At 32.6% G+C, this 18,295-nt stretch overlaps 2 protein-coding genes across 8 annotated transcripts in view; one reads left to right on the top strand and one right to left on the bottom strand.

Annotated features, from left to right (window-relative positions):
* LOC109163351 overlaps positions 1 to 5,722 on the top strand; it is a 28,603-nt gene extending 22,881 nt beyond the window's left edge. For 5 of the 6 annotated variants that reach the window (XM_019312108.1, XM_019312107.1, XM_019312104.1 and 2 more), the window contains 2 exons: positions 186 to 302; positions 420 to 876. In XM_019312108.1, coding sequence (XP_019167653.1) covers positions 186 to 302; positions 420 to 485 — 183 coding nt within the window. In that variant the 3' untranslated portion in view covers positions 486 to 876. Of the gene's footprint in view, positions 1 to 185; positions 303 to 419; positions 877 to 5,617 lie in introns of those variants that run through there. The other variant, XM_019312106.1, reaches the window with a different exon arrangement.
* A 389-nt stretch (positions 5,723 to 6,111) lies between these two features.
* LOC109163352 (probable sulfate transporter 3.3) lies at positions 6,112 to 14,510 on the bottom strand. 2 transcript variants are annotated; one of them, XM_019312112.1, is made up of 14 exons: positions 14,495 to 14,510; positions 13,401 to 13,741; positions 13,280 to 13,328; positions 12,982 to 13,189; positions 12,648 to 12,819; positions 11,416 to 11,481; positions 10,390 to 10,503; positions 10,145 to 10,261; positions 9,895 to 10,021; positions 9,181 to 9,467; positions 8,124 to 8,314; positions 7,905 to 7,993; positions 7,155 to 7,231; positions 6,112 to 6,528 (listed from the first exon to the last, which is right to left on the bottom strand). In XM_019312112.1, the coding sequence occupies exons 2-14, from the start codon at positions 13,695 to 13,697 to the stop codon at positions 6,367 to 6,369; spliced, it is 1,956 nt and encodes a 651-aa protein (XP_019167657.1). In that variant the 5' UTR covers positions 13,698 to 13,741; positions 14,495 to 14,510; the 3' UTR covers positions 6,112 to 6,366. The 2 variants fall into 2 exon arrangements, with proteins under 2 accessions (XP_019167657.1, XP_019167656.1); XM_019312111.1 differs by lacking the exon at positions 14,495 to 14,510 and adding an exon at positions 14,160 to 14,432 and having other exon boundaries at positions 13,401 to 13,748.
* Between the last annotated feature and the right edge of the window lie 3,785 nt (positions 14,511 to 18,295).

Genomic DNA, 18,295 nt, shown 5'->3' with positions numbered 1-18,295 from the left:
TTCCAAGTTTTTTTTTTTTTTTTTTTTTTAATAATATTTATGCTAAAGCCTTCTCCGTTCATATACTCTACTAGTCATTACCAATCTCTCAAATGCTAGTTTTTAAAATTGATTCATATTTTCTCCAAAAAAAAATAAAAAATAAAAAAATTGATTCATGTTGGAATTTCATGCCTGGAAAGCAGGGTAGCAGTTCATCATCAGAGTCGTCACCGAGCAGGGAGGTTTCTCCATTAAATGGCGTAATTGAAGACATGCAGTCTAGAATCAAGAGACTCGAAAGATGGCATATTATCAATACTGTTTGTCCATTACTCTCCACTCAAAGTTTCTTTACTTTGATTATACCTCTATTTCCTTAGCCATTTTATTCCTCGACTTGAATATGTTTTACTCACCAGCTCAATCATTTTTAACAGGTGCTATGGACATTTTTTATGTCCGCGTTTGTTGGTTATTCGCTTTACCAGAGAAAACGCCAGTAATGTTCAGTGGTATAACTAACGGTTGATGTAAGTTAAAAAAAACACTATTCTTTCATGTCACTGATGGCTTCTTCTCTCTTCAATCATCACATTTATTTATCCTGAGTGACTTGGAAGATGTTTTTGTTCTTGGATATATTACTGGAACTTGATAACTGAATGTTACTTTTAGAATAGTCTTATAGTCTCATACATCATACATAAAAGAAAAAATCAATGGACCGAGTAGTCTATGGACCAGACCAATTTGGCTACAATAGAGAAAAAGAAACTCCACTTACAGCTCAGAATTGAACATAGATCTCTTTTATTGCTTAGTTTCAGAATTTCTTGTGACAAAGTGACTATAGAAAACTGTTTTTTTATGTTTATTTTTATTGGTGTTTCTTAATGAAGTACAATGATGCTTGAATGCTTGATGACAAACACTGAAAGCCATGTTTGTATGAAAGTTTAGGACCACAAATTTCAGCCCGGACTGCTTTTGGTTTGCTCTCTCCCTAATAATTATACCTTCTATCCATCTTTTCAAAATTAAACAATAAAGGATAGAAATTACATTTAGAAGGCGTTTAGTAGGTAAGAAAGTTTAAACTTTTTTAGAAATTTGAAATGTGAGAAAATTATTCCCACATTTGGTATAATCTTAGACTTAAGGAAATTCTACTTCAATGAGAATTAATTTCATGATGTAATCTTACTTGGGGGAGGTATGACTCTTTCTTGGGTGGCTGAAAATCTACCAAATTTATTCAGTTACGTATTTTTCCTTTTTAGCATAATGTTAAAAGTCTTCTAAATATAAGAAGTTTGTCCCTCTCACCATTACAATTAATAGCAACACTATTTATGGAATAAATTTGTTTCTCAATACTTTTTAATTTTTTTTAATTTTTTTTATACATATGTACTGTTTTGAAATTTGAATATTTTTGTTGTATATATTAGAATCTTTTGGCATACGATTTATTAATTTAAAGTGAAGTGATTTATTAAACTCTTAATTATTTGTTATGTTTTTTTTTTTCTTTTTAATGTTTGTATATAACAAGGGTATATTACCTTTTTTGTGGTCTAATGACACTCAGGTTGGACTCTCATGTGGGAGGTTGTGATTTCGAGCCTCTCTTTGTGTTTCAGTAGGTTGAGAAAGTAGTTATGAACATATACTACATTGTAATAGAGTCAATAGCATTCAAAAAAAAAATAAAAATTCATAGGAAAGCTTAAACGAACTAAACATCTTAATTAAGTGATTTAATTCTTATGTTTCTGGGTAACTTCAAATATTATTCCTACAAAGTTATTCCCATAAAATACATACATTTATTACATAAGATGTGTGCTAATTTCACTCGTCTATCTAGGAGAGAACTTGAGCATTTGAAAGGATCCTGTGAGAATAGTACGATAAGAGAGAAATAAGAATCAATTTTAGCTTTACATTTGTAAAAATTTGATGGATCTGATAAAAATTTTTTTTTTTTTAAATGCGGTGACATTTTCGTAATTATCATCAACTTCACTATGCAAACTTGAACACTTAAATATGTAATCTTTAACAATTAAATATGTAAATTGGTAAATTTTATAAAATGAGTAAAAAAGTTAAAATTTAAATCTAAACCGTAAATGTTAGATTTTAAGCAATAAAAAATAACTACTAAATCAAATAAAACAAAAAATACAGTTATAAATTCTAAAATTGAAATCCTAAGGGCGTTTGGTTCACAGAATGTTATATTACTCCAGGAAATATTAGATTGTTGGGGATGTTAGATTACTAGGAATATTAGAATTTTGTATTTTGTTTAAAACTAAGGTATGTAATATAAATCTGTTTAGTTGAAGAGTTAATTATTTTTTTATGGTATGATGATTATTTTTACTTGAATATTGTTAATCTATTTTTATGTATTTTAAAAAATTTAAAATTAAAATAAATCAATAAGACAATGGTAAAATATAGAAGTAAATGATTTAAAATTAACTAAAATTTGAACAATAATTAATAAGGCATTAAAATGACAAAATTAGCAATAAGACAAGGGAATGTGAGAATACTTAAGAAATGGGAGAGTATCTCACATTCCCTTGCAATAGCTAAAAACATTATGCAGAGATTCTGTTACATTCTCGGGGGAAATTACATAACTTGAACCAAACATGTGAATCTTATATTCCTAAGCAAATGTAATTTTGGTTATATTATATAACCTGAACCAAACGCCCTTAAGTGCAATGTTTTTTTCGCATTTTTGTAATTGTAATCTTTTAATACTAAATAGAGTTAATTCCAAAGGTCCCTTGTCTCTGGTAGCAATTTCAATTTTAGTCTCAGACTATTATTTTTGTCATTTTACATCCCAGATTGTTGTTTTTTGGACACTTTTAATCCTTCTAATTTTTTTTTTTCAATAAAGATCCTATTTTTAGTAAGGATATTTTAGTCACTTCATTTTTTTTTTTAATTTTACCGATTTTCACCGGTTTAATAATTGAATTGAATTATCCTAACAGAACCGGCTCTTCTAATTTGTAGGATTCAATCGCACAAATCCTTTCAAATCCCTAACTCAACTTCATCTCTTTCAGTTCAATCGACAAAATCCTTAATTGTTGCCCTAAATCTATAGTCCCAAATCTCTAAATTAGAAGTCAGTGCCAATTTCTGCATCAATGTCACTGTCAGTTTGCTTCATTAATTCCAGCGATGCTTGGACCTCCAATTCCTTCTAAGACGCTTCTATGTTCGTTTGCTTCGTTGTAACAGATTCTGAAATTTTTGGACTATTTTTTGTTGTTTCTACAATCGATTGTGTCATGGTAGCCTTTTCCGAACCTCCTGAACATTTTGGAAATTTTCTAGTAGCAATTGCAGCATGTTGCACCAATTCTGGATTGGTTTCCAAGTAGTTGCTGTTGATCTGCGTGTTTTCTGAAAATTCTGGAAGGAAATGCCTTTTTAAATTTGAGCTGTTTATATATATATATATATATATATATATATATATATATATATATATATATATATATATATATATATATATATATATATATATATATATATATATATATAAAATGAGAACTAGTAGTTTTTTGAGAACATGTGTGCTAGTTTTACCCGTCTATCTAAGATGATTAAGGATTAAAAAAGAATATGGTGACATTCATATAATTATGATGCTACATTTGTTGACAATGTACTCAGAATCTATAAGTCTATAACAGCGCACTCACATGTGTACACTATTAATTACATACCACATAATATGGGTCTACATTTCCAAAATCATTATCATGTTATTTTCAAGTTGTCCTTGAAGAACAAGACTCCAATTTGTGTCAGTTGCATTCAGAAAATGTAGTAAACTCTTACCTTTTCTATTTTATTGCTGAGTTTAAGAATTTCTTGAGACAGAATGTGACAATAGGAAACTATTGCTTTTTTATTTTTATTTTTTTCTTTTTGGTGTTTCTTAGTGAAGTACTGAAAGCCATGTTCATATAAAAGTGAAGGACCACGAAATTTTAGCCCGGAGTGCATTTTGGGTTGCTCTTCCTCTGTCTAATGATTCTTCTATCCATCTTGAAACCTTTCTTCATAAATGCATGTAAAAAGATAGATCATGGCAATGAAACATAGTCAAGTCTGACTAGTGTAAGAGTCTCACCTAATGTGGTGAGGTCTTTGTGCGATTAGGACACCAGACACTAGTCCTTTTAATTAATAAGTCGTTGAGTCACAGTGATTTATTCATCCATTATTTTGTCGGGTTGAGATATGTGGATTTGGGACGAAAGAATTTCGCCCTTGTAGGCAAGATGGATGATAAAAGTGACACATTTTAGTTGACTTTTGATGTATATGATATTTTTAATGAAGACACAAAATTAAGAGGCTTTAAATTTACTTTAAATGTGTTTTAGTAGTAAAAGAGTAGACACTGCTCACTTATGAATAACAAGTTGCAAATGTACTTGAGAGGTTTTATGTGGCTCTGGGACGAAGGAATTTCACCCTTGTAGAGTTGTAGGCGAGATGGATGATAAAAGGGACACATTTTAGTTGACTTTTGACGTGTATGATATATTTAATGAAGACATGAAATTAAGAGGCTTTAAATTTATTTAAATGTGTTTTAGTAGTAAAAGAGTAGACACTGCTAGTTTATGAATAACAAGTTGCAAATGTACTTGAGAGGTTTTATGTGGTTCTGGGATGAAGGAATTTCTCCCGTGTAGGCGAGATGGATGATAAAAGGGACACATTTTAGTTGACTTTTGATGTATATGATATATTTAATGAAGACACAAAATTAAGAGCCTTTGTTACCAGGACTATGTGGTCCAATGGTACCCGGGTTGGACTTCCATTTGGAAGGTTGTAAGTTCGAGCCTCAGTGGAGGCGTTATTAGCTCTTTGTGTTTCAGTAGGTTGAGAAAGTATATGAACAGATACTACAATGTAATAGAGCTAGTAGCATTCAAAAAAAAAGAGCCTTTGTTAAGTAGCTTGTAGTCTAATGACACCTATGTGACTCTTAAAAAAATGAATGAAAGATCATAGGTTCAAATCTCAATGTGTGCATTGATTTTTTTATTTTTTTATTTTTCCTTTTCCTTTCACCACTGGGGTTTAAAACATTTGATCACTGAGAAAATGCAGTCTTTTATGAGATGTTACATATAATAGTTATATAAGTCTTTTACAATTTTAAATTCAATAAGTTAGAAAAAAGTGCTGCTTGGAGTAGCGTTTTAAATTTCAATTGATTGGTGCTAAACAATTTCTATTTTAACTTATTGACCAAGTTAATCAGACAAAGCTAGTCAAACCAACTAGAGAAGGTCTGATCTACAAAGCTAGTTATGTTGTAGTTTACTTTCTCAACCTATTGAGGCACAAAGAGTAATATCGCATGAACTTATGACCTCACATTTGGGAGAGTCACTTCATGCCACTTGACCACAATGTCATTCGCCAGTTATGTTGTAATTAATTAGCTTTTAACAAATAAGCAAACAAACAAATGCTTCATGTTTTGAAAAAAGGTCATAAATAATACATAAGAGTAACCACACATGTGGTTTTTTTTTTTTTTTTTTTTTTTTTTTGAGTTTTTTTGCAGGGAAAAATTTGCTAAACAAGAAGACAATTGATGTGGAGCATGGTTTTTGAACAAATTTTTCTCCTCCAAATTCATGAATTTTGCAAGAGAAGAAAAAAATAACACCACATGGAGCGCGTTTGAAGCGCACTTCACGCCCATAGGGGCGCTTCAGAGTGGCCGCCAACTAACGCCCACTCTGACTTAACCATTGCTTACCTTTTTTCTTTTTTAAAAAAGTAATTGTCAAAAATTGTTTTTTTTTTCCCTTTTCTTTTTCTCTCCCATTTTTGTCTCTCTCTTACATAGCATTCTTAAAAATTGTGCAAAAACTCAACTATTATGGATGCTCTAAGTATGCATAGGCTGCTTTGTACTAGTTAGTAGTGTTGTTGGATTTAAGAGATAGTGGTTTAGAACTAATTAATTTCTTTAAATCATAAATATTATCATTTTGATTTTAAAAAAAAAAAAAAAAAAAAAAAAAGCCGCTGAGAAAGAAAAATAGGGGATTGTAGCTGAAATTATCTCATAATTCATAGTACTTTCAAAAAGATCAAACACTTGCAAAGCTGGCCAGAACATAACTGCTTGTACAATTATGCTATATATTGAATATGAGAATATCTAGAAATCCAGTTCAAAGTTCATTTCTGATATTTAATTGAGGATTTTATCCAAATAATTTAAGGCAGGCACAACTTTAAGGGTATAAAGATGAGAAAAATACAATTAAGTAGGAGATTACACTAAGTGCAATAATAGATGAATCATACATGATCTGCTGGCACTTGAAACTTGATGGTTGATGAAAGTGCAGAAACAGCTTCTCCAACAGTCAAAAACAGAGAATCTGATTTCACAATATCTTTGGTTTCTTCTGCTCTCTGTAACTTTTCCAGGACTTCACCAAGTGGATTTACCAACACAAGCTGCATGTCATGTATGTTCAAGGCATCCAATTAAATAAAGTCAAAATAGTAAAATTTGGCATTTCAATTTGGCAAAAATTTGTGTGAGACCATCGAATCCCTGTCTGTGAGACGAGTCGGATACTTATACTGAAAAATGTAATACTACTCATGAATTTGTTTCTTACTTATAAAGGAATATCTAATACTTTGACATTTTGAATTAAAAGTATTACACTTTCCTTTTATAAGTAATAAGTACTTTATTCCTGATTAGTATTATATTTTTCAGTATAAGTATTACATTTCTATATTGACCCGACCCATCTTACGGATAAGGATTTGTGAGATGGTCATACCACGAGGTGTCCTGAGCAGACCTTAACTGTAGGAAGCACCTTTAAAAACCCGTACCATACTCAGACTAATCCCCGTTCGCACTGGGCCGGCCCAATTAAGTAGCAAAGTGCTAGCCAGATTGGTTTTTCCATACGATAGGGGATTCGAGCTCCCGACCTCTCTTAAGGGACGAGAGTGAACGGTCACTCACGCTAACCAAGCCGGTTAATTTTGGGGGTCTTTAATCCAGCCTCTAACTTATTTGTACAAATGCTAAAATAAAATTACAAGAGCATATGGATGCTTGCCTCAACACCCTTCTTTTCCAGTGTCATTCTCAAGTCCTTGAAAAATGAGATTCCACTTGTATCAATAGCACTGATAGCTGACAATTTCAACAAACTTTTAGCTCCTTATAAACAGCAATTTAACAAAAGCATTCCTTTTATGTTTTCCTAATAAGAAATCTCATTATTCCATTTAAAATGTCTTTTACTTGTACTAACTAAGGTGCTCTAAGGAAGATCCAAATTGTCAATACCTTAATGAAAACAAGAATCTGTATTACTTTGCTATAAATGCTATTTTAACCTAGAGTTGGACACATACTCTATATTATGGTTTTGCCAACATAGGTTTGCTAATTTTTTGTAACTTTTCAGTACTTTCAATTTTGAACCATAAAATTAGTCAAGGAAAACGTCTCAATCTTAATTGTTATCCCACAATTTCTTACATAATTAATGTGAAATTGTGTACTAGTTAATTTTTTGTGGTTTCATCTCTTTTCATTAAAAAAGTTGGTTTAATATATAATAAAGTTGTGTGTACTAATAGGTAGAGCATTTTTTGTACCAACTTTCTTATAAAGTTAACAAACGTAGTCCTTATTTCCTTTTTTATTTTTATTTTCTTTTAATGTTTGAGTGTAGGAATCTCTTGAATAAAAAAGTGACAATAGAGAAGTGTCCAAAATTTGTGTGTGTTTCTTAGTGAAGTACAATTGCAACTAAGGTTGATGCCAATAATGCAGAAAACCATGTTTCTAAAAAGCTTACCAGACATATCAAGAACCACAAATCTCAGGTCAGATTGTTTTTTGGTTTGCTCTTCCTCTGCCTCATATTCTTCTATCCACCTTGAAATCCTTTTTGTAAGGACAAAAAAACAAGAAAAAGGGTAAGGAAAAGAATACAGGAACAAAAAAAGAAACAGAAGATCAAAGTGAAAGATGACAAACTTTATTTACATATATAATTGAGGGATGAGAAACTAACCTTTCTTTGAGATAAGTTGTATTGACAAAATTGACCGGAGCTTCAATGCTTAAGATCAAGAAGCCAGGAGTTGTAATGGCTTCCTTGTAATGATCGAGGTCACGATAGATTCCTGTCCCAGGAATATTTCCCAACATCATTGTTTTAGGCCTAGTGATTTGCAACAACACCTTGAAGATGGATATCCCAACCTGAATCCATGATGTTGGTTAGACAGAGCGGCAATGCATGTGAAATTGTGAAGTAAAAATATTATTAGGTGGACGTCGGTAAATGCTAAGTCTAGCACCTGGTTGCCGGGAATTGTTGGACAGAAGCCTGTAAAGGATTTAAAGTGCCAAATCCAACACTTGGCCTCGTTTGGTTCGCGAAAAATATTTAAAGAGAAATAGAACTGAAATTTTATGAAAAAGAAATTACCCGAAAGATTAATTACATTGTTTGGTTGGTAGAATATTGATTACTGGGAATATTGATTCCATTGTTGGGTTGAATTTGGAATTGTAAGGAATAATGACTATAATGACAATTATACCCCTACATAATAATAACAACAATAATAATGGTAATTAAGAAACGTTGGTGAGAGCATAATTGTCTTACTTGTTTTCTATGGAAAACAAAATAACAAGGGGGGCCCATAAAAATTGTTTTCCTCATTTTTGAAGAAAATTTTTTCCAGGAAAATGTTTAAAAAAAAATATTTTTCATGAACCAAATACGCCCTTAGCATCTCAAAAATTTTTGGTTGTATAAAGAAATAAAGTTGTGTCTTCATTACTAGCTTATAGCGTAGTGGTAAGCGCTTGATCCTATGGTATCAAAGCCAGGAGTTGGGAACAGGAATTGTTGAGCGGGGTCTAGTAAAGGCCAAGTCTAGCACCTGGTGGTTGGGGATTGTTAGGCGGAGGCCAGTAAAGGGCTTAACTCCGCCCAACAAACCCCCAATCCTCCCAGCCTCTCGAAAATGTGTGATGGTATAACAAAATAAAGTTACGCCTTTGCTATTAGCTATAACTTTTGGTCGAAACAAGTATAATGGATAAGGGGCACGTACTGCGATGGCAAGACCATTTTGGACAGAGATGAATGTGACGCCAAAAAAGGCACATAACAGGACGATGAAATCGAACTTGTCGACTTTCCAGATGGAATACGCGGCGGGGATGTCGATCAGTCCAACCACTGCAGTGACGATGATTGCCCCGAGGATCACATTGGGGGTGTACTGGAAGAGCGGCATGAGGAAGAGGAGCGTGACCATCACCGTCACGGCCATTACAATGTTGGAAACCGCTGTTTTGCACCCTGCATTGTGGTTCACTGCAGATCTAGAGAAAGCCCCTGAAAATTCAATTGAACTGCCCATTTTAATTTGCATTACATTAAATCATTCATATACCAACACAAACCTACTATGTTAGTCATATAAACTATTCGACGGAGGTCAGTAAAGACCCAAGTCTAGCACCCGGTGACTGGGGATGGTCACAAAGACGGGTAAAGGGCTTAAGGAGCCAAGTCCAATACCCAATTTAAAAATGTGTGGCGGTATAAGAAAATAAAGTTACGCATTCGCTACAACTCTACAAGCTATAGTTTTTGGCGTACTGGTATCAGAGCCAAGTCCCCTAACAATCAATTAAGACTAGTTGGTTGGTGCTGGAAGGGGGATTTGTCCGTTTAAAGTCGGTAAAGGCCAAGTCTATTACCAGATGGCGGGGAGATTGTTAGGCGGAGGCCCTGCGTCTCGAAATCCTAACATACTCACCTGTTGTGACATAGCACGAAGTGGAGGAACCTACGACGTTCATGATCCCGATAGCCATCATTTCCTTGTTGCCATCAACCTGGTAGTTCTTTAGGGCAGCAAAAGTTCTCCCCACTGCAATTCCTTCCTGTATATATGCATGTTTCAACACAATTTTTTTAAATTTTACACCAATCCAATTTTATTTCTAGGTCATTAATTCTTGGAGTTTTTTTATTTTAATAAATAAAATATTATAAGATCCACTTACAGTGAGTGAAATGATACCAGTGACAATCCCAGTTTTAATGACTAGCCCCAAGTGGGTCCCATGGAAACGTAGCATGTTCCAAGAAGGAGGGTTCAATCCTTCTTGCAGTTTTCCAATCTAAATTGACCAATATTTTTAAAATTAAATAAGTAATAATTGTGAGGGTTAGTGATAAATGAAAAAAAAAAAAAAGAAAAAGAAACACATGTAAATCCGGTTGGAGACAACAGTCAACAGGAACTTACGACACTAATGCCATGTTTTTCGGCTTTGAAGGCAAAGACTAGAAGAGTGGATATAATCACAGAGAGAAGAGGGGCCCCTGCTGATATCCAGAATAGCTTTGGTCTTCTAATGCCCTATATTCCCCAAACCAGTTTTTATCAACAATCAAGATTATGTAACAAAAAAAAAAAATCAATTTTAAAGTCGTTAGAGCAACCTCAATAGTTGTAGATTTTTGTGAGTTTTACAAGTCACGTAGGAGAGAGAAGCAAGTGAGAAGAGCGAAAACAGGGAAACAATAAATTTTTATAGAAAAGAAAACTGAAGGCTTTACGCACCCAAAGACTGGGCACGTAGATTGCTGCACACGCGTAGCAATCTGCCCAAGTTTTTCTCTTTCTCTCAAAAGTGGACTCACTCAAAAATTCATATTTGCAGGAGAAAAATCTGATCAAAACCTCTCTTTCCCATTAGATAAAAACTAATTTCTAGGATAAAAACTATTGTGGTTGCTCTTATAATTTTGCCTATCAATATATTTAGTCATGATCGCATTTCACGAAAATTTGAATGTATGAAGAATTCATATTTGATTATTTTATTGGTTTTTAACAAATAAATATTTATTTTAATTTTTAATTTTATTATAATTTATAAACCAGACATATATTAAGAAAGTAGCTACAAGATTTAGTGAATTAAAAAAAAACGTAACACAAAGATGATGACACTTTTATACATCTGAAAAGTTAAAAAAATTGTAACTTTATATTTTAAAGTCGCAAAGTTAATCTACTCAATTACAAAATCATTTGTATAAAGATGGAATATTGAATATGTATACTTATTATTAGTACTAAGAAATGCTTGTTTTATGTGAGCTAATTAATGCTTTATTGCAATTGAAGCAATGAAATTTTATTATGTTTTATTGATGTGATGTTGATTATTTTATTTTATTTTAATTTAGTTTAAGGATAAACATTGCATTTAAAGATATTTTTTGGGAAAGAAAGTGAATAAAAAGGGTAGAAAATGTTACATACAATGTGTCTTGTGAATAGGAGGAAGAGCAAGAAGCAAACTCCCATTAGAATAGTTTGCCACGACCACTGCAGAAAGCCATCAACATAAATAAATAAATAATTGTTATGTTAGGCAGAAGAAATTAAAACACATATGAAAATATCTGATTATTTTATTATTAGTATATTTATTTAAGTATATGATATATCATTCTTTATTAATTATCATCTAAAATACATTGGTAAATGGAAAACAGACTTAAATTGGGAATGTCAAAGTTTGGTGGAAAGTAGAATCATATTATATCGAAATCCAAAAACCACTACATGACTACACAAATGCCAAACTTCTGCACTTTTATGGAGTTAAAGAACACAAACTTTTTCAGAACATAATCCTTAATTTTAAGATTTTCCCCTGTTTGTACATCAATTTATAGATCTCGATTTTTCACATGATTGCACAATGACAAACCAGGAGTCAAAAAAGTTGTTCCATCCCAGCATGTGAACTTAATTGGTTTTTATTGGCAACAAAAAAAAAAATGAAATACTTTATAAGGAAAAATTATATTAGTGAAGTAGTTGGTATCAATCAGAATTCAAGGATGTGTTCCGCCTTATGCTTTGATATAACTACAGTGTGGTGACACCTCTGTTACCCTTTTAGCTGAAAAATTTTATTTATGATGAAACAATTATCAAATAAATTTGAAAAATCAAGTGACATAAAACTTGCATGTAGGCTAAAATTTTATTCAATAAAATTCATTATTATCATTATGCTAAAAAACTTAGGAGATCATGTTCATTTTCTTAGTCCATGTAGGCAAATTAAGAAATATGATCTAAACTCTAAAGTTTACATCATATAATTAAACTTAATGATAAAATTGAAAATTATTTACAAATAACCATAGAGTAAATAAATTGATTTATTTCTATCATCACTGGAAAAACTACTAAACTACATTTCGATACATAATTGCCTGTGGGCTAAATTATGACTGTAGTCCAGTATTTCATCCTGATTAATTACACTTCTGTTACCCTTTCAAATGGGTGGTAGAGTCTCAAGTAACACGTGGACCATAGTCTAGTGCATTCCAAGTCAACGAAATGTCAAAATTTATGCCATTGTAGTGTGACGCCTATTGTTACCATTTCAAATGGATGATCATAGGATCGAACACAACATAGTGCACTTTAATTATTCTGTTTTCCAATGATGAAAAGAATATTGATATACTAACCTCATTTGTCTGGTGGAAAACGGAAGTGAGAACAGGGACAAGTCCCATTTGTTGTGTGAAATGTGTGATCCCCAGAAGACTCTTTAGTTGCTGGAGTGAAACTATAATGGCAGCTCCCGCCATGAATCCAACAAGCGTTGCTCGAGATAGAAAATCAATGATAAATCCAAGCCTACAATTATATATATGTTGCCAGCCATTTAACTTTAACTTTCACCCAAAATTATTATTAACTTTAATTTCTACATTAAAAAAACATTAAAAAAAATTACTGCTTTGCTCAATATATTAAAAAAGAAAAAAAAAAAGATGTGTAGATTGTGATAATTAGTACCTGAAAATGCCGAGAGAAGCTTGGAAAAGACCAGCAAAGAAAGTGGAAGAAAAGGCAAGTTGGAGGAACAAATTTGGGTCACCAGAAGGAGAAACTTCTTGTCTGAGCATTGAGCCAAGAATCAGAGAAGCAATTGAAACTGGGCCCACAGCAAGATCCCTTGAACTTCCAAGAACAGCATAAACAAGTGGAGGAACAAAGCTTGAATCTGCAAAAACAATCTTCATGGATCAAGAAAACAGTTTTTTTTTTTACAAAAGAAAAAAAAAAAAAAAAAAAAAAAAAGAAAGGAACTCACAAAGACCAACTATGGGAGGCAAATTTGCAAGCTTGGCATAACTTATACCCTGCAGATGAGAGAGGGGGGGGGGTGTAAAACTGTCCCTTAGTAGATTAAATATATAATTATATATATATACCTGAGGAATGGCAAGGCTGGCAATGGTGAGTCCAGAAATAACATCAGACTTGAACAATCTGAAGCTATATTGAGGACCCCATTGAAGAATTGGGAAGAAGAACTGGGCACCCAGAATGAACTTGTGTTTAAGAGGCTGGCCTTTGAATTGGCGCAAAGGGTCATCTGGGAAGAAGGTTTCTTTGAGCCTGCCCTTCAGTTTCTGCCATGTGCTCCTCTGGGGTGGCTCCTCCACCCTGTGGATTACCTCCACCCTCCCTATCTCCACTCTCAAACCATTGCTTCCATTATCTTCCATTTCTCACCTCACTCAACACATACAACTCTCTCTATATATGCTGCTTTTTCTCTGTTCACACCCACACCATCAAATCAATTAACTTTCAAATAATAACAATAATAAATACTTGTTGGCGGAGGCCGGTAAAGGCCAAGTCTAGCACCCAGTAACTGAGAGTTTGTTGAGCGGAGATCAATAAGACCAAACCCAGCACCATGTGGTTAGGAGGATTGTTGGGCAGAGGCCCGTAAAGGCCAGTCTAGCACCCAGTAACTGGGGTTGTTAGGCTAAGGCTAGTAAGGCCAAATCCAACACTATGTGGCTAAGAGGATTGTTAGGCAAGCACCCTGACTCTCCAAAATGTGTGGCAGTGCTCTGAGTTATAGTGTTTTGGCGTAAGTGGTAAGCGTTTGATCCTAACAATAGTAAAAAGATATATGCAAGTATATTGAAAGTGAATGGGTTGAAATTAAATCATACCTTGAAGATGAAGAGAGGGGAAAAAGTTGGGGGGAAATGGATGGGTGTGTAGGTCTAGGAAGATGAGTTATTATGAGCGCACAAACATACAGGCTAATAATAATGGTGAGGTGCACTTCTCTAAGTTGGTTATGGAATTGATACGTGCAGTGTATATATAGAGAGAGAGAGGGGATGAGGGGAGGAGGGGAGTTGAAATGTTAAAATCATAAATGAAGGAAGCTCAGGCTTCAGAAGGGGACAGAGATGGAAGACAAGAGGCGGAGGCGGTTATGTACAGAATTGAAGTCGGTAAATGGTTTGGCCCTTTATGGCGCCAATTCACTGTCAGGGATTTTAATTTTTCTCCTGTGAAATTGACTATTACCGTAAAAATAAATATAAAAAATTATCAGTCATATTGTAATCTAGTGATACGAAATGACTCTCTAATATAAGAGGTCTCGTCTTAGTGGGACAATATTAACTCTTTGTGGAGGTTATAAAATTGGCCTCAGTTGAAATGATATTGACTCTTTGTACTTTAGTAGATTGAGAAAGAGAGTAATACAAAAAAAAAAAAAAAATTGATTATATAATAATAATAATCGTAATAATTCACAAATGCTAATCCACTATTACCGAGTCTTGCACAAGCTTACTATAGGACAATAGGAGAATAGGCTAAAGCCACCTCAAAGGTCTTGGACCTCCCTACTCAGAGCCGGGCCATTGTTTGCTTCTACGCGCGAGCTTTTGACACCTCAACACATCCCCCCCCCCCCACGCGCACACACATATATATATTTATGAACTCATGAAAACACACTCTAGAAGAAAATTAAGAATCAATATCAGTTTTACGTTTATAAAAATCAGACGAATCAAATCATATTTTAATAACAAGTGCGATGACATTTTCGTAATTATCGTCAACTTTACTTTACAAACGTGAACACTTAAATATGCAATTTGTAACAACTAAATATACAAACTTAGATAATTTTAAAAAAATCAATGAAAACTACTAAATCGAACCGGTCCGGTGCGAATGTGGATTAGTCTGAGTATGGTACGGGCTTAAATCGGTTATTATACTGTGGACCATGACCATGCAGGGTCCGAAAACGGCACTGTTTCTTTAAGTCAAGAAACGGTTGCCGTTATATTTTAACAGATCCCGTATTTTTTGTGTGTTCATAACAAAATGAAACTACAGTATATTTAAAATGAAAATGTCTTGCATATTGTGTTTATATTATCAAATGAAATTGTAATTGAATTGAAATGATACTTTAGTTGTGTTGAAATGAAACTGCAGTATGTATAAAATGAAATTGAATAATATGTTTCACATAATGAGTGTATATTGTCAAATAGAACTGTAGTTGAATAGAAATGATTCTATAGTTGTGGTGTAATGAAACTACATTGTATATAAAATGAAACTGATGAATAACAGTTTCACATATTTGAGTATATATTGTCCAATGAAACCGTAGTTGAATTAGAATTATAATTAATTTAATGATATTGTAGTAAGATTATAGTGTGTATAAAATGAAATTCAATAACATGTCTGACTGTAATAAGACTATTGTATGTATAATGTCGAATGAAACTGTAGTTGGAACAAAATAAAACTATAGTTGTGCTAAAATGAAACTACAATGTATATAAAATAAAACTAAATATGTTATACAAGTAGAACTACTTACGCGGAAACTGTGTGGAACGGGTGCCGTTTCTTTTCATTAAAAGAAACGGCACCATTTTAGACCATGGTCCATAATATAATTTTCCTTTTACAGTTAGGTTTTGCTCAGGACACCTCATGGTCTGACCCTAAAAATATGCAATTTTAACAACTAAATATACAAACTTGGATAATTTTTAAAAAATCAATGAAAAAACTAAATTTTAAATCTAAATCGTAATTAAATGCTAGACCCTAAGTAGTAAAAAGTGAACTCCAAAATCAAATAAAAACAAAACACTCAATCATAAACTCTAAGGGGGCGTTTGGTTCAGGTCATCTTAGATTACCTAGGTAATCTGAGTCTGGTAATGTTATATTACCTTGTTTGGTTCAAGTTATAAGATTACCTGGTAATGTTATATTACCTGAAAGCTGATGTGGCGGTAATGTTTCAAGGTAATGTGATTACCCCCATTTTTTTTTAGGTAATCTTAAATTACCTTGAATTATTCCAACTTTGCCCTTGTTAACTAATCCTTATATAATAATAATAATAATAATAATAATAATAATAATAATAATAATAATAATAATAATAATAATAATAATGAAATTAATATATGTTTATATAATCAAATATACATGTGTATATTTATATATTTAGTTTTTTAAATATTTAAGCATTGATAGCCATTCATACACATAAATAAATAAATACACACACATTATATATATATATATATATATATATATATATATATATATATATATATATATATAGGGACATTATTGTAAATTGATCCATATAACCTAAAATATAACTTTGAACCAAACAAGGTAATATTATATTACACCATCCAAACCAAACATACAAAGTAATCTTACATTCCCAACATCTCACATTACCTTCCTGAAGGTAATCCTATTACCTGGGGTAATCCAAGATTCCGTGAACCAAACGCCCCCTTAGTGCAATGTACTTTCACATTTTTGCAAGTGAAATTTTTTAATACTAAATGTACATTTTGTAACAACTAAATGTGCAAACATAAAAAATTATGAAAAATATAAATTTTAATGTTCAAGTTTTCATAGTAAAGTTGGTGATAATTACTAAAATGTCACTATATTTTTTTTAAATATAATATGATCAGTATGATTTTTCAAGATGTAAGACTGAGATTGATTCTTAATTTTTTTCCTAAGGACACACACACACACACACACACACACACACACACACACACACACACACACACACACACACACACACACACACACACACACACACACACATATATATATATATATATATATATATATATATATATATATAGAGGATCATATGAGGTCATGTTCCCACATGAGATTTAAGGTCAAAATCTGGCCTTTGATTGTGCGTTGATCTATGGTTGTTGTTTTTTCGGATTTTTATTTTGTCTTTATTTTTTCTTTTGCCGCGTGAGTGTGTAAGGGCTTTTTTGTCTTTGTATTTTTCTTTCCTATTTATTGGGTGTGTTTGTCGGCTAAGTTGCTAGTTTTAAGGAGTTTAATACATGGTAATTAAATATTGTGAGCATTTATAATCTGATGTAGCGATCAACTTTATACACTTTCTAGTTTTTGTGATTTTTCCTTGCATCGTTTCATAGTTATTCAATTTTTTCATATTTCTCTGCTTGAAGGCTTATGGATTCTCCAGGTTAGTGTTTTCGTTTGTTTCTTGTATATTTTAATTGAGCATCGGTTGGTATTTGGTTTGTGTAGAAGTATGTGTCCATTTGTATGACATGCATTTTAGGGGTTGTGGTTTGATGTTGTTTATGGAGTTTTAATTTTTATATTTCAGTCGTGGGTCTTGGATTAGTGATTGTTTATTTGGTTTGATTTTATGTCGTAGTTGTATTTGTGATTTTCGTTTTTTAATAAGTGCCATTGACATATGTTTTTCGTTATAAATTGTTTTGCTAATTTATGCATTGCGGTATTTGTTTGACATTATGGCTTATGTGTCCTGGGTTTTTGTTCGCTGTTAGGATATTGCCCAAGTAGTTTGTGGATTTCGGTGTACATGGTATTTTGCATTTTATATTGGTTTGAAGGTTTTTGTTTTGTGGGGGGTGGGTGGTTACTTCGTAAAGTGCATATTTTGGTATTTGATTTGTGCATGTTTTCGTTTTTTAATAAGTGTCATTGGCATATGTGTTTCGTTATAGACTGTTCTGCTAATTTATGGATTTCGGTGGTGGTCTGACTACATGGCTTGTGTGTGCTGGGTTTTTGTTCGCTGTTAGGATATTATGTTGTTAGTTTTGTGCATTTCGGTGTACATGGCATTTGCATTTTATATTGGTTTTGAAGGTTTTTGGTTTGTAGGGGGTAGGGGTTTACTTCGTAAAGTGCATGCTTTGTTATTTGATATGTGCAAGCAGCGTGTTTTTTTTTTTTTTTTTTTGGA

Source organism: Ipomoea nil, unplaced genomic scaffold, assembly GCF_001879475.1.
Source record: "Ipomoea nil cultivar Tokyo-kokei standard unplaced genomic scaffold, Asagao_1.1 scaffold3017, whole genome shotgun sequence".
Classification (NCBI taxonomy): Eukaryota; Viridiplantae; Streptophyta; class Magnoliopsida; order Solanales; family Convolvulaceae; genus Ipomoea; species Ipomoea nil.
Note: the sequence above shows the minus strand (reverse complement) of the source record. Positions and strands in the feature narration are given on the sequence as shown.